The sequence below is a fragment of the Aulonocara stuartgranti genome, assembly GCF_965226115.1.
Source record: "Aulonocara stuartgranti genome assembly, chromosome: 8".
Lineage (NCBI taxonomy): Eukaryota > Metazoa > Chordata > Actinopteri > Cichliformes > Cichlidae > Aulonocara > Aulonocara stuartgranti.
The window spans coordinates 18212146-18226749 of NC_138959.1; the positions used below are offsets into that span (position 1 = coordinate 18212146).

The 14604-nt window shown below is 44.0% G+C and overlaps 1 protein-coding gene across 1 annotated transcript; it reads left to right on the plus strand.

The window, feature by feature from the left end:
• Window positions 1–11579: 11579 nt before the first annotated feature.
• nog2 (noggin 2) lies at window positions 11580–14385 on the plus strand. The gene has a single exon (XM_082545062.1). The coding sequence runs from the start codon at window positions 12958–12960 to the stop codon at window positions 13615–13617; it is 660 nt and encodes a 219-aa protein (XP_082401188.1). The 5' UTR covers window positions 11580–12957; the 3' UTR covers window positions 13618–14385.
• The last annotated feature ends 219 nt before the right edge of the window (window positions 14386–14604 follow it).

The following is a 14604-nucleotide window of genomic DNA, read 5'->3' on the forward strand; positions in this document are numbered from 1 at the left end:
GATTCCTTTGGTCCTTTCAAGTTTGCGGGGGAGCATTGGGCTGCTGCAGGATAGACAGTATGAGGGCAAGAGGCTCAACGTTGCCACCCCTCTGATTCCACCCCACCCCAGCAAGCAGTCACATTAGGCACGCTCCGGCCATGCCATCAAAGGCCCAGCTCACACACTCACCAACGCGCTTGCATCTGTACGCACACACACACAAACGCATGCCTGCAAGCAGTTGCTTTTAAACTGCATGCACGGAGCCACAGACACAAGTCAAATGAGCATGTTCGCACTCGGCCTGAAACCGAACGCGTGCCTAAAAATAACAACACACATGTATATACGCACAAAAGACACACACACTCGCATACTAGCAGATCAAACATGCACACACTTCAATCATGCTTTCTCCCCACTCCCACCCCGGCTGTGTTATTGTTTTGAAAATATGATTGCGGTGACGGATGGGGTGGGGAGAGGAGAGGGCTCTGGCAAGGGGCGAGTGGCAGGGCCCCTCTATTGTCTCTGACCAGTGTGAGCCTGTGTCCATAGCTATAGAAACTGGGGCCACACTGGGAAGGCATGCTTTCATCTCCACCACAGGCTCACCGCTGGCAATAAGGGGTCAAATAAATCCCCCTGGATGCAGTGTGTATGCGTTTGGGAAGGGGGTTTGGAAAGGGGGGGCGCAAATATGCACACACACACTCTGAAAATGTTTACCTGAGCTATCTGCCATTCACACTTAGACACATTGTGGTTTCTGGAGATGCGTCAACTTTAATTTTTGTGCTTGTGTGTGTGTGTGTGTGTGTGTGTGTGTTTTCCCCCCGCCTTCCACAGTGATTAAAGAATCGCATTTCAAAAGCATCAAAGAATCAGCATTTTTAGACATTTAAGCGGTTTCAAATGTTTCCACTGCAAACTGTCACTGACACGTTTTTTGATTCAACGTTCAAAGGAATAAAATGACTTCCCGTGGAATGTCACCTCTGAGCACTTTCATCTCCTTTTTTGTCCGATGCCTGGCACGAAACCCTCGTCTCACCACAACAGAGGCAGCCTTGGGTTAATGCGCACTAACCACGCAGCACATGTAACACAGCATCACGATGTTGATCATTAGGATTTGCGATGTCTTGTGACATTCCTCGTCACTGACGCGGTTGCTGGAACACACAGACTGTACACGCAAACAAAGACACGCACAATTTACAGACGGCCTCTCCGACACGCTTCTTTGGGTGCTGTTATCAGTACGCTCACGCAAAAATAATAGAGCTGTGCGGCACGCACCTCCATCTCAGCTTCACTTCAAGGCCTGGTTGAGAACCAGAACCTTACATTAATGTCAACCGACCAAACATTAAACAAAAAGCTGATATTCACCTCTATTCCAGTCTATAATCTGTGCTATACATGTAAAACCAGCTCCGCAAATTTCCAACAAAAAACTAAAACCTCTCGGCCTAATGTTGGAACAAACAGTAGAAGCACATATGATTTGCAGATGACGCCTTCAAATTATCCAACATGACTTCACTTTCACATCTAAATAACCGACTTTTATTCAAGCAACCCTTAAAGTAGAAATGTAGGCTGACTCCAAGAGAGCAGCAAGTTAGAAATGGCTGACAGTGACACCACCATGGACACTGTGTCAGGTAATAGTGACTGGAGCTGACCGATTGCTGGTTTCTTTGCCTTTCTAACATGCTCCAAGCAATAAGCATGCAGTCCACAAAAATAAAAACCGTCAGTGCTCATTAAAAATAAATACAATTAATTTCTGATACGTGGACAGAGAAGCAGCATTGCTCTTATCACCTGTGTGAGCGAGGAGGAGAGGAGAAGACAGGAAAGGAGAGGTCAGCAGCACCACCACCACATGCCACAGACAGACTGACGATACTTCTACTGGGCTCCATGCCGGAGACCTGGCTGTAATTACACCACGCACGCACGCACACTCACACATACACACACATTCACGATGCACACGCTGTTAACAGACAGACGCTGAGAGGTGCCCGGCTCCTGAATTCTGTCTCGCTCTCTCTCTGTCTCATTACACTTTTACGTTCACAATTACATCCTCCATCGAACACCTTAACAGTCTCAGAATTATACTGGCAAGAAGCTTGAGAAAAGCAGCATTAGACAGATACCTGTGTGTTATATCAACTGCAAATTTAAAAACGTAGGTTGTTTCAAGTAGTGGATGAACTGCAGGGCCTAGTATATGAAAAGCAAGGACTATTTTGAGGTACAAATCATGCAAACATAAAATAGTTCCACTTTAAGGTTAAGGAATTTAGTTAGTTTATAACTAAAGTTTGTAAAACTTAACTACAGCTTATAATCGTTTTGTTTTTTTTAAAGGAAATGCTGGACAGGACTACTAAAGAATGGTACTTGGGTCGCTCAGGCCCAGTGTTTAGTCCGTTTTACTTGAACCCTGGTTTGTTTCTCCCCCTGGTGCGGTTCACTTGTGCAGATGTGAACACAGTAATCACACTAGGGTGCAGACCAGTAAACAACTGCACAGATACACTTTAAATGAGTTGGTCTCGGTCCTGTTTGTGATGAACTACAGAGTGGTTCACGTATGGTGTGAACCCTAAAAAACGTCCACGTATGTTTGTATTCTGGGATGCAGTAAGGTACTATGTGCAAAATTGTGCAAAGGTCTGTGCAGGCTAGCAACTTGCCGTGAAATTAATTCTCTGTGTTCTCCAGTAGTGCAGAACCCAGTACCTTATTCCTGTATTTACCTTTGTCACTCTCACCCCACACACATCTGGCCAATGAGCGGACTAAACATTTTCACGTGGTTTGTAGTGGCAGGTTTTGGTTTGCTTGGAGTTCACTTGTATTTTTTTCTGTGTGAAAAGAAACCAAATCATGGAGAAAGGCTACAAGTTTACAAACTCATCAATTGATTCAAACCACAGTAAACGGAGTAAATTTTCCTTTCACGTTCCTCTGACATCTTTCTCTTTTGCTAACACATTGTAGCCTTTTTCACTCAAAATGTGTTTATACACCTCTTTGCATTTAATCATTAATTATTATTATATCTGGCTCTCTTCCACAGCATGTCTTTTGTCCTGTCTTCCTTCTCCAACCGGTCGCAGCAGATGGCCGCCCCTCCCTGAGCCTGGTTTGCTGGAGGTTTCTTCCTGTTAAAAGGGAGTTCTTCCTTCCCACTGTCACCAAAGCGCTTCCTCATAGGGGTCGTATGATTCTTGGGGTTTTCTCTGTTGTATTATTGTAGGGTTTATACAATATAAAGCTCCCTGATGTGACTGTTGTTGTGATTTGGTGCTGTGTAAATAAAACTGAATTGAATTGAGTAGGTGTGAAAACGGCCATGTGGTTCCTACTTCCTGTAAAAGGGAACTTCCCACTGTTTCCAAGTGCATGATCATAGACAATTGCCTGAACGTTGAGGTTTCTTTCTATTATTATAGGGTCTTAACATTACTATATAAAATGAATTGACCTCTACGATAATATTTTATACTTCGATATTAAATTCCTGTAATACAAATGAATATTAGCACATGAATTACAAGGTATGAAGTCATTTGAATCTAATTCTCTGGAAAAAATAGACTGATGTGGCCTTCAACTCATCCCAAAGATATTTACGGGTTTGAGATCAGCGCTCTGCACATGCCACGACGTTCTTCTTTGCCAAAATTGTTGAAGTCACTGTTTGCTGTGGCACTTTGAATTTAAGGGTGTCTTGATCTGGACATGTAATAAAGAGTAGACTTAAACAAGCATGACCTGTCATCAGGCCAAATTCAAGTTTAAGTAAGGTCAGCAAGGTTATTGGCACAACTGCGGTCCTGTTTGGCTATCAAGCAGACACCAGCACAGATCCATAGTATCCGTAGCTCTTTATGGATCTACTTTTTCTCCCTTTCTCTTTCCCTTCACGTCCCTCTGACTTGTGAAAGTTATTGGAGTGTAAATGCATTTAACAGCTTCTGCCTCCTGCTCAGTGTATGGAGGGAGATATCTTTTCTTCTGATTCCTCTTTCATAGTGAAACTAGTTTTAAGGTTAACTGAGCCAGAAAAGTGTGAGTTGAAGAATTAAAGAACAAGAATCTCACACCATTTTTACACTAACTTCAGTTCTAGCATGTTGATATAGAAAGTTTTTCCTACCTAAAGTCGGCTTCATTGCGTCAGTTTTTTAAATGATTTTTGTGGGAATCTGCTGTCTGTAGCTACTCCTTCACTAATGTTTATTTCAGCGGGCAGTCAATTAGGAAAAGATTCTTATTTACAGTGAAAGGTGGGTGGGTGGATCTTGAATCCTTGATTAAGACATTAAGAGTGTTTCGGCTTTAGCTCTAATGAGGTCGAAGTGAATTTTACTGATGTGCTGTTCTTCTACCACACCAATTTAATATCTCATAACTCTGGCACTTCGTTACTCTCACTTTTCATGCCTACCTGCCTCTCTCAAGCCTAATTCTGTTCCCCCCTAAGGTGACAGAAAAAGGGCAGACGCTCCTGTTTACACATGGCTCCAGGGGCTTGTGGCTGCTGATTAGCAAACCAGTGTGAGTCAACATTTGGTACATCTTTTGCACAAACGAGCTTACTGAGTGCACACTTGGGCTGTTGTCAGACACCATCCCTCTCCGTCCAGTTCCCAACCAAGCGGGCAACCCCCCAAGCAGAAGTGTTGCGCGCTCACACACCAGCGAGACATTTCCCAAAGCCTTCCCAGTCCTCCTGGCATCTGGGCAGGCCGTCACCCTTGTACCTTCCTGCGTGTTCCACAAGCACACTAGAGGACCAAAGGGCACCAGGATCCCAGCACTACCACTCGGAGAACTGCCCAAAAGAGAGCGGGTCATGACACCGATGCGCTCCGTCACGTCCGTGCAATGGGACGCCCTCACTCTGAAGCCCGTCACAGACTGGTGGAGACGCCATCGTAGAATTTCCCTCCCTTTGTTTTTGTTACCCAGTGCCAGTCCATGGAAGTATCTTGGCTCTAGACTCAACAGAACACACATGCTGCGGAGAGAGTCGGGCAAGGGAACATCTGTTGTGGTCAGTGGCTGTGGGCAAACTGTTTCATTTCGACAAGATGGCCTGTGGCAACACAATGGCTTAGTGGTCGGGAGAATGAACGAATTGCCAGTTACTTGTGGTCAGGGTTTACCTAAGTTGGACAGAGCTTCTGAAAGACATGTGGTTACATGAAATTACTCTTTAGTTAGTGATAAAAAAAAAGGGGGTAATGGCACATTTTGAAACACAATTGTTTTTCAAAATGTAATCTTTTCAAGTGGGACAGCAGAATTTGAAATACCCAAATTGTTTTCATTTAAAGTCTTTATTCCATTGTAGTTGCTTCTCCATTTCTCTTCTCGTGTAAATCGAGACCGTTAACAAGCATCCAGGGGGTGATCGATAGAGTGTGCCAACAACGATTTCACTGATGGAAAAGGAGATTAGAATAACAGATTAAAGCTTTAGCATTCACAGAGATTGAAAATACATTATTTAAGTGTCGAAACAAACTGTGCTGTACTACACTGTTGCGGCTCTCATATCTCTGCCATGGCATCCGATTCACACACCACTTGACACACCATTGAGTCTTGACATTTCGTATATCCTACTTATTTTCCCCTCGCTTTCTTTATTCATCTCTCTGTCTTGCACTCTCTCTCTCTCTCAGCCTTTCCTTCTCTCCAGGCTGTTGGCGGCCGGCCAATGATGTCATCCTGCCATAGGGAAGACCAGGGGGAACGCCCTCCTGGCGTTTGGAATGCGCTGTTTTTTCCTGTTGTTTTCCGGAAGGTGGCGATCAATTTAATTCCGCCCTCATCACTCCCTGATCTGAGGGGGGCCGAGGAGGCAAGAAGGGAGGGTGGGACATTGGGAGAGCCAGAGGAGGAGGATATGACAGAGGAAGGATGGGGGCACTCTTGGGGTTTTCCAAAAGGGGATGCATCAAATATAAAAGGAGAGGGATAGATGAAGACCATGGGATGCTTCAAACTGTTGAGATCCTCTTTTTGTTTCAATTTTACACGATGTGAATACGGGTAATCACCCTGGAATTTTGTGAGGGCACGCCAAAGCCAATTAAAAGCTGCCAGGCGTCATTACAGGAAAATAGCGATTCATGAAGAAAAATGGGAATGACTTACGGAAACCAACAATGCTTATTTCCAAGTGACCCAGCTAGGCCATTACAAACGCCGAAACAAGCACATAATAGTTAAATACATGTTTTTATTCACTGCTTAACTGCAGCTACTTTATAATAATAAAGTCTTTCTTGAAAGAGGTATTTTTTTAAAGTCATCTGTAGCAATAATACTCAAACTTTTCATGGATGGTGAAAACTCAGAGGTGGAGTTTGTAGGATTTGATGTAGATGTGAGGTCACCGAATTCAAACTATAGTAACCCTTCTCCATATAGATCTGAAGGGTTTGCTCTAAGCTAATAAAAACAGAATAATGATGATAATGAGTAATTATAAACTCAATAAAAAGCATAACTGTGAAAACACTATATTCAGTTATTGTGAACAGGTCCTTCATAGAAACTTAGCTTTTAATTTTTTTTAGCAGCATGAAACGTGTTGCTTAGAAGACCTTATGCCTCATTCACCCATTCATAAAAGCACTATTTCTATGCAGAAGTGCTCTCTAACATTTACAAATATTCATACTCCAATGGATGCATTGGAGATCAACTTGGGGTTAGTATCTTGCCCAAGGAGTTCTGGAGGCAGACTGGAGCAGGCAGAGGTTGAACCACCAACCTTCTGATTAGTAGATGCTGAGCTACAGCTGCCCCAACTGGGCGATCTCCTTATTTTCATTGTTGCGCCGAAACAAACACGTTTTCAGGTCGTGTGAAAAATGTTGGCAAGTTCTTTAAAGATTACACAGATACCACACTGAGGTCCAGTGTTTTTTCTCTTATAATAAGCTGTTTTTTTTAAGTTACCATGACATTTGATCAAATCATTATGACTTGTAATCACAAATACTTTGGTCTATGACTACTTTAAAAGCGAATGACATTATTATCAGACTGTGATCATGTGGCTGTTGGCTCCATTTACTATGTTGGTAAGAAAAAAGGAAGCTAAGTTCTTTATTGGGCCCAGCAGGGGGCGACTGCTCTATGTAATACTGCACAGAAGTCTAATATTCTCTCTTGATTTATGAGGTTGGTAAAGGTTCTGAGGTCTTTGATCAACTTGTGATCAGCTGCTGTCTTCAGAGGTGTTTTGTGTAAAGATGGCAATAAAATGGAAAAACTCGGTATCACACCAAAACGTGTAATAGACATGCAGGTCCACCGTGTCCATTTCATGCTTGCATTTCCAGAATATGAAATGGACATGCATGCAGAAGTTGCATTACCAGCAGGGGGAGATAATATATTTAAAGCAAAAAAGTCGGTAGTATCCAAAAAACGTATGGCGTACATTCCAGGTTCCTTAATTGTCAGAAACAATTAAGCTGGGCAGCTAATATGTATGTCAATGTAAATATGTTAATAATGTTTGTAATAGACATGCCGGTGTCTATTACATGCTGTGCTATGACATCGGATTGAATGGAAATAAGACAGAGTTAATTTGCTATCTGTACGCAGATAGCAGAGCGGTTGCAGCCTGTCAGAAGACAGGTTGCCTCCCACCAGGCGACCTGTGCAATCACCTTGAGATTGAACATGGTTGCTCAGAGGTCGAGGGTGTTGCACGCTCAACTAATCCGTGACAAATTGGTCACAACAGCTGCTTGTAATTGGTCACCAAATGTAAAAATATTTAAGTTTGCCTATTCTTGTTCTAGTATTTTGCATTAGTGAGCGGCAACCTTGTCTCTTCCAAAGAAGCGGGATTCCACCAGCCAATGGGTGACATCACAGCTGAAAACCAGCATTGTGTTTGTTATTGCTGGAGCTTAATTTTTCCTCAATAGGAACACTGCATTCAACAAAGTAAAAGAAGATTCATTTTTCCAATTTCATTTCACTTTCCGATCATAGGATTGTTTTTTTAGGATTAGCTGTCAATACGACAGAAATGTGACTTCAGCTTTCAGGCCCCGTCCTTTGCATGTGCACCGCCATATGAAATCTTCATAAAAAGGAAAACTCAGGTATTGAACAGCTTCGGTAATGAGTGACTGAACACGTACAAAAACCTAAAGAAAAACATTCATATTCACAGTGCTTGTGCCACAGTAAAGTTTCCTGGCTTAGCTCAAGTTCTTCAGTCTCAGAGTTCAAAGTGGGCCCCGCAATCACATCACAAAGCCAATGAGCTGTCTACAATATGATCACCATTAATCACAGCTTTTGATCACGCGTGGAGCAGCATTTTCTCCATCGCGACTGGAATGCCGTAATAGACACAAAGGATGCGGGGCCCTGCTCAGATTGACTTCAGACTGAACAACAGCGTGGCGCGGCGCTCTTTCAATAACAAGCCTTACACTTAGTTCAGCTTTCTTTTCTTCTCTTAGAGGAAAAGGGGGAAAAATATCACTTTGATGCTGTTTACTGGATATTTTTGCAAAAATAACTTTATGATGAATTTTAGGGGAGAGGGAAAAAAATATAGCAGAAGGGAGGCGGGGAGGGGGGCTTCAAAAGTAGTGTTAACGGGAGACAGATTTTTGACATGCTTCCCAAGCCATCTGCTTTCAGTTAAAGCTCGGAGACAGAGTCGAATATGGGGGAGAAGGAAGAGGGGAGTAAGCCTGGAGAAGATGACAGGGCAGCGGGGAATAAAGGGATATGCAATATTGACAAGCAATGGTGAAAGCTATGTATTTGCATTGTGAGCATTTCTGTGTATGCTGCTGCAAGGCAGGTCTCGCAAGTCTAAGGACATAATATGTCACATCAAGCACTTTTAAAATGACTTTCCAACACATTAGACGTTGTTCTAATCTCAACGTTTCTGCAAATATTTATCTGAAATACTGATAAATGCTTCTACTGATTTGACAGCTCAAAAAAACAAAATGTTCAGGCTCTGGTTGGTTCTGAAATCTGTCAGACTGCCAAAGTCCCATCAGAGAGTGTTCTGCTGTAGATGCCACAACACAAAATGAATTATGAGACGTTCTCCGGGCATATCTTTTTATTTGATGGGGTGTGGCCTCTGGGATTTGTTCTATCTCTGCCACTCAAGCCACAGATAGCCACAGCAGCTTGCCAAATTCCATGACTTTCCTTAACTAATCTTCTGACAGGTAATATTTTGTCGTCTTAGTTTGTGAGTTTCTTATGTTTAGTCTCTCCCCTCTCTCTCCTCTCCAATCTGTCCATCTCCATCCACCCATCTGTGCCATTCTACCAGTCCTCAGTGGGCACAGTCGGCCAGTCTGGCCTGGGCTGCCCCTTGCTGTGCCCCTGCAGTGCATAAGCTCCTGTCTGGACTTTGGGTAAAGGCCTTTGTATGGAGCTGTAGGTGTGTCAGTGTGTGTAAGTGTTTGTGGTGAGCTATGTGTGGGAGTGTATGTCTGTATAGCATTCATAGCAGAAAAAGGAGAAGGGAGTCAAATCTATGCATTAGGGCACCCCCGCTGCCCCAGCACCCCTTCACATGCGCCCTATTGAGGCCTAAGGGAGCGTGAACAATCACTGCACAACCAAAGGACTAAGTCCCCTTGTTATACAAGGCCAATTTTCAGCACCAGACCCCCTCCCCGCTCTCTCCTCCATAGTTTGACCCGCTCCTCAGAGGTTGACGGGCTTCGTTAAAGCGAGCCGGGGTCCTTTAATGCCGTTATTTAATTAGCCATTCCACAGCAAACTGTCATCCAGCACTAAAACTACCCTCTCACCCCCACCCTTACCCCATTGGTGAATCCATCTTCTTCATCACCATCACCCCTCTGCCATCTCCCCCACTCACCACCACCACACATGCTCAGCATCACCTCAACCCTTCCCCACTGTGTCCACCGGTCCCCTCCTCTCTTCTTTCCCTGTCTTTATCTCCAGTAATTAGCCAGTAAATGGGGGTTGACTCATTGCTGGGTTTCTAGAGTATTTGGGCGTGGGACTCAGGAAGTGTTTCTCCCGGCATGGGGTTTCTCTCTCAGTCCAGCACACCAAGAGCTGTGGAGGAAGACAATGGGAATAGCCGGTACTACAGTAGCCGGCTCAGCCTCACTGTCCCTGCAGCCCACTGAGTTCTGTCTACACCGGCACCCTAATCATTAACCAGATTATGACTCTGTGTGTCTGGATAGATGTTAGGAGGGGGTCAGAGGGAATTTACTCACAGGATGCCAAAGACTGCTGGCAACTTTTTCCATCTGGTTAGACCTGGATAATGAAGTTGAAGAACTGTGCAAGACACTGAAATTACAGCACTTCTTGTGATAAAAATGATTCCATCTCACAACTGTGGAATTTTTTATATTATACTCTTAGTGAGTATGATTCCAGTTAACTACTTCATTTGCCCTCAGTGGAGTCTTTTAGAAGTTTGATTACAGAGCTGCTGAGCAATTTCACTTGAGCTGCACCCTAACTACGAGTGAACATTCTTTCCCCATGGACTCAAACATGAGTAGTCAAACTGTGAGGGCGAGTCTGGGGAGCCCCTGGCTTCATGTCCTCACCATGCTAGTTCACCGCCCTCTAGTGACTACTACAAAAGACAAGCACAATCACAGCCCATCCAGACTGCGTAGGTAAATGAAACCAAGAGTCAGGTTTAAATTCAGAGCAAGCGCGTGCTGATGGAGTTTGACCAGCTTTTGATGCAAAGTTTAATTTCAAAGCATGTTTACATTTTCTTTTTTTTTTTAAGTCTATTAAAGTTTTGAAAATGTTTAAATGTTCATTGGAATGGAGATCGACTCCTGAATCAGTTTAGTGCGTCTACCGAACATGTTTAAGCGATTTGACTATCAATAAATTTCACTTGTTTGTGTAAGTTCTAATTTGGATTATGGGAAAATAAACATAGTTTAATAGTAAGAAGAAAAAAACGTTCTGTTGATTTTCCCCTAATGACTGCTTAGCATGGGAAAGGTACCGCTTAGTTATCCACGGCCATTTATAGCCCCTTAATTATGCGCCTATTTTGTGACCCCCGAGTTCAACGGGCCAATTCCTGTGTAGACCCAAATCCCGATGAACAAAGGTGGAATGTGATGCCCCTTTTCCGCAGACAAGCTACCAAACGTTTCCCATCATTTTCATGGTAAAGTTCACGAAACTCTTTTACACTTCAGCCGAGTATTGACAGCGCATTGAACCTATTAGTGCATCAGAGACACTCTGCTGATGAAAACCGCAGGAGAAGCAGCTGCTGTTATACTTACAGTGTGTAAGAAAGAGAGAGGGGTTAAAAAAATATCTTGTATTATCCTGTGTGTCTGGGAATATTGCTCTTAAATGCGATTAAAAAAAGGCTGGTGCTTTAGGACCCAGTTGATCCTCATTGTGGCTGATATTTTCCACGTTGTGAGGGGAGGGTTGGGGGGGGGGGGCTGTCAATCATAGTGAAAGTGGCCAGGGTGGGCAGGCCCCTCTGACACTTTGTACCGTCGGAGGGGGATATTTAACTTGGGACTGAGCACCACTCGCTACAGACACACTCACACACAGTGTGCCTAAGCAAAGAAATGCTCCAGCGCCAAGTCTCTCACACTCCTGAAGTAGGAGCGACTTAGTAGCTGCTGTACCCAGTTATCAAAGGAGGAGAGAGGCTCCCTAAGGAATTGACCGCTTTCATAGACCGGGGAACAAAAAAGCAGATTATGGACTCTCTCGTCATGCACCGACATTGCGATTAGAAGATTTTTTCTTTTTGAAATTAATATTATTTGAATGTATTTATTATTATTTTTTATTTTGTTGCTGGTGTTGTGAAGATTCAGCGATGCCACACTGAGAGGATCTCTGACCCAACCACGTTTTCTGTCTTTACGCAGTTTGCATTTCACGTGCAGTGAGGCTGCATTTCGCTGGAAAGCTGTGTTTTCATCGTTCTTCTTCTACTTCTACTACTTACACGCAAAAGCCAGAGTTCTGTGGGAATATTACAAGCGAGACTTTTACATGTAAAACCGAGCTGCTCTGCGATTTGGAACATCCTCTGGGAAGATAAGCGGCTGTTGCGTCCTGAAAAAAAACTGAGATTGTGCCACACGGCTCCTCCAAGTTTTCTGTCATTTTCAGGGAAAGTGCGCATCGACGGGCTGGAATACCGCAGGAGACTGGCTGCAGAGACTACCCCACTCCCCGCCCCCCTCTCCTCGGTCCGTGGACTGTGCGCTCTGGGACCTTGTCAAACCTGAGAGCGCCAGGCGACGTTAAGAGAAGCCACGTTTCTAAAAGCCGTGCGTAAAAATAACATTGGCCAAGGCTGGCAATCGCTGCCGGGCGCGTGACATTTAAAACTTGGTGAAGTGCTCTTTTGTGCGCCCTTCTCTCCCGGGAGCTCCGGATCTATTCTGTCCCTTTCAGAAAACACTTCAGTCCATGCAGCTCTCGCCTCGGCCGCTGTCATCCAGTGCAGACAGTTTCGTCGTGGCTTCGAGTCCTCGGGGTAACCATGACAACCGAGAGAAACCCGAAGTGAATCTGAGGAGCGGGGTGAAGCAGGAGAGAGCGTGAATAGGCGCTCGAGTTTTCCCTTTTTTCTTTTCTTTTTTTTTGACTCAACTCTTTCTGCAGAGAGCGGGGTAGCCCGCTTCCATGCTGCACATTTGCATCAGCGGGTAAATTGCAAAGTTGAAGGAGCCCTAAAAAGCAAAGCACTCCGCTCCATGTCATTCAAACCCGACGTGGTCTATTAAAAGTATCGCCTTGCTGGTGACTGAACTTCTACTATTTATGAAGCCCCGGGCTGGTGACTCCACAGAACACAGTAACCGGGAAAAGAACTGAGTATTATTCACGCGAGAAGAGCCCGTGCGTTGAACAAGAGGAATTATGGGCTTCTCTCAAACGCTGTTCGTTTACGCGCTGGTTTGCGTTCACCTCGGAGTTTCCCAGCATTACCTTCGCCTCCGCCCTTCGCCCAGCGATCACTTCCGCCCTTCGCCCAGCGATCACCTCCCCGTGCCCGACCTGAAGGAGGACCCGGACCCGGAGTACGACCCCCGGGAGCAGGACTTGGTCGAGAGGACTCTGCGGAAAAGACTCGGCAGTAACTTTGACCCCAATTTCATGTCCATCAGCCCCCCCATGCTGGTGAACTTCTCCGCGCCAGATAACCAGGTGAAGCTGCAGGGGTCCATGCCCAACGATATTAAAAAGCTGGACCTCACAGAGACCCCCTATGGAAAGCGGCTAAAAGTGGGCAAGAAAGCCCGTAGGAAATTCCTGCAGTGGCTGTGGACCTATACGCACTGCCCGGTTGTGTACACCTGGAAAGATTTGGGTGTGAGGTTCTGGCCACGTTACATGAAAGAGGGAAACTGTTTCTCTGAGCGCTCGTGCTCCTTCCCCGAGGGGATGTCTTGCAAACCCGTCAAGTCAATCACCAAGGTTTTCCTCCGGTGGTATTGTCAAGGCTTTCTAAAACAGAAATACTGTACGTGGATACAGGTGCAATACCCAATCATCTCAGAGTGCAAGTGTTCGTGCTGATTCTCTCTAAGGAAGGAAGTAGTAGTAGTGGTGGTGGTGGCGGCGGTGGTGGTGGTCGACGGGGGAGTGGACTGGAAATACGGTTTCTATTGCACTGTTAACTCTCTACAGAGGTGGGCACCATAGCAAATCTATTTTTTTATATAGCATTTTAAGTGAAATACCAACATTGTACATATTTAAGAAAAATGCAGCTATTTTTTCTAATTGAACCAGGACCATATTTTATTCTCAACCCTGACATTTTTTTTCGGAGGGGAACACGAGCACTTCGTGAGGAAGGAGCATTTTGTTTTGTTGATATTTTTAAGAGACATTGAAAATGGATTGCATATGCTACACTTCTCCAAGAGGTGACCTTTTTCTTCTTCTTCTTCAACTGAACATTGATGCTGACTGTTATTTCACTGCGATGCTGCCTAGAGTTTTTGTATATTAATATCAATAATAATTAAATTGTAAAAAAAGAAGAAGAAAAGTTGAGGTTAAAGATATATATAAAGGCGTGAACTCAGCTTTTTTTTTTTGGAATACATAGTATTGTAGGAATAAACAAATCTGTACGTTTTATTTATTATTTTAACGATTTGTGAGTATAGAGCATAAGGACAGAGAATAGCAGAGTATACCAGAATAAAAAAATATGGGAGATGTCTACTTGAATATTTCTAAAAATGACAAAAAAATAAATAAATAAATACAAAAAACCCAACATATCAGTGTACATGTTATGGTTACACGTTTTAGCAATAAAGTCCATCTTTTCAACATGTGTTAGTGTCAACCCATGCTTACACCACTGTGTATATCCAAAGGGGCGTGTACACTGTAAAAACAAAAAGCTATCTAAAAATGTCTCATTAAGCTGTAAAAATCTTTCCTTGCCACAGAGATACGTTTCACTGGTTTCCATTCGGGGTGACTGAAGAGATTTCACATATCAGAGCGATGACGCTGAAGTATTCTTGCAATATTCGTGTGTTTTTC

What these genes read in the sequence shown, in the direction of transcription:
- nog2 (XM_082545062.1), top strand. Translation starts at nt 12,958, where the DNA reads ATGGGCTTCTCTCAAACGCTGTTCGTTTACGCGCTGGTTTGCGTTCAC.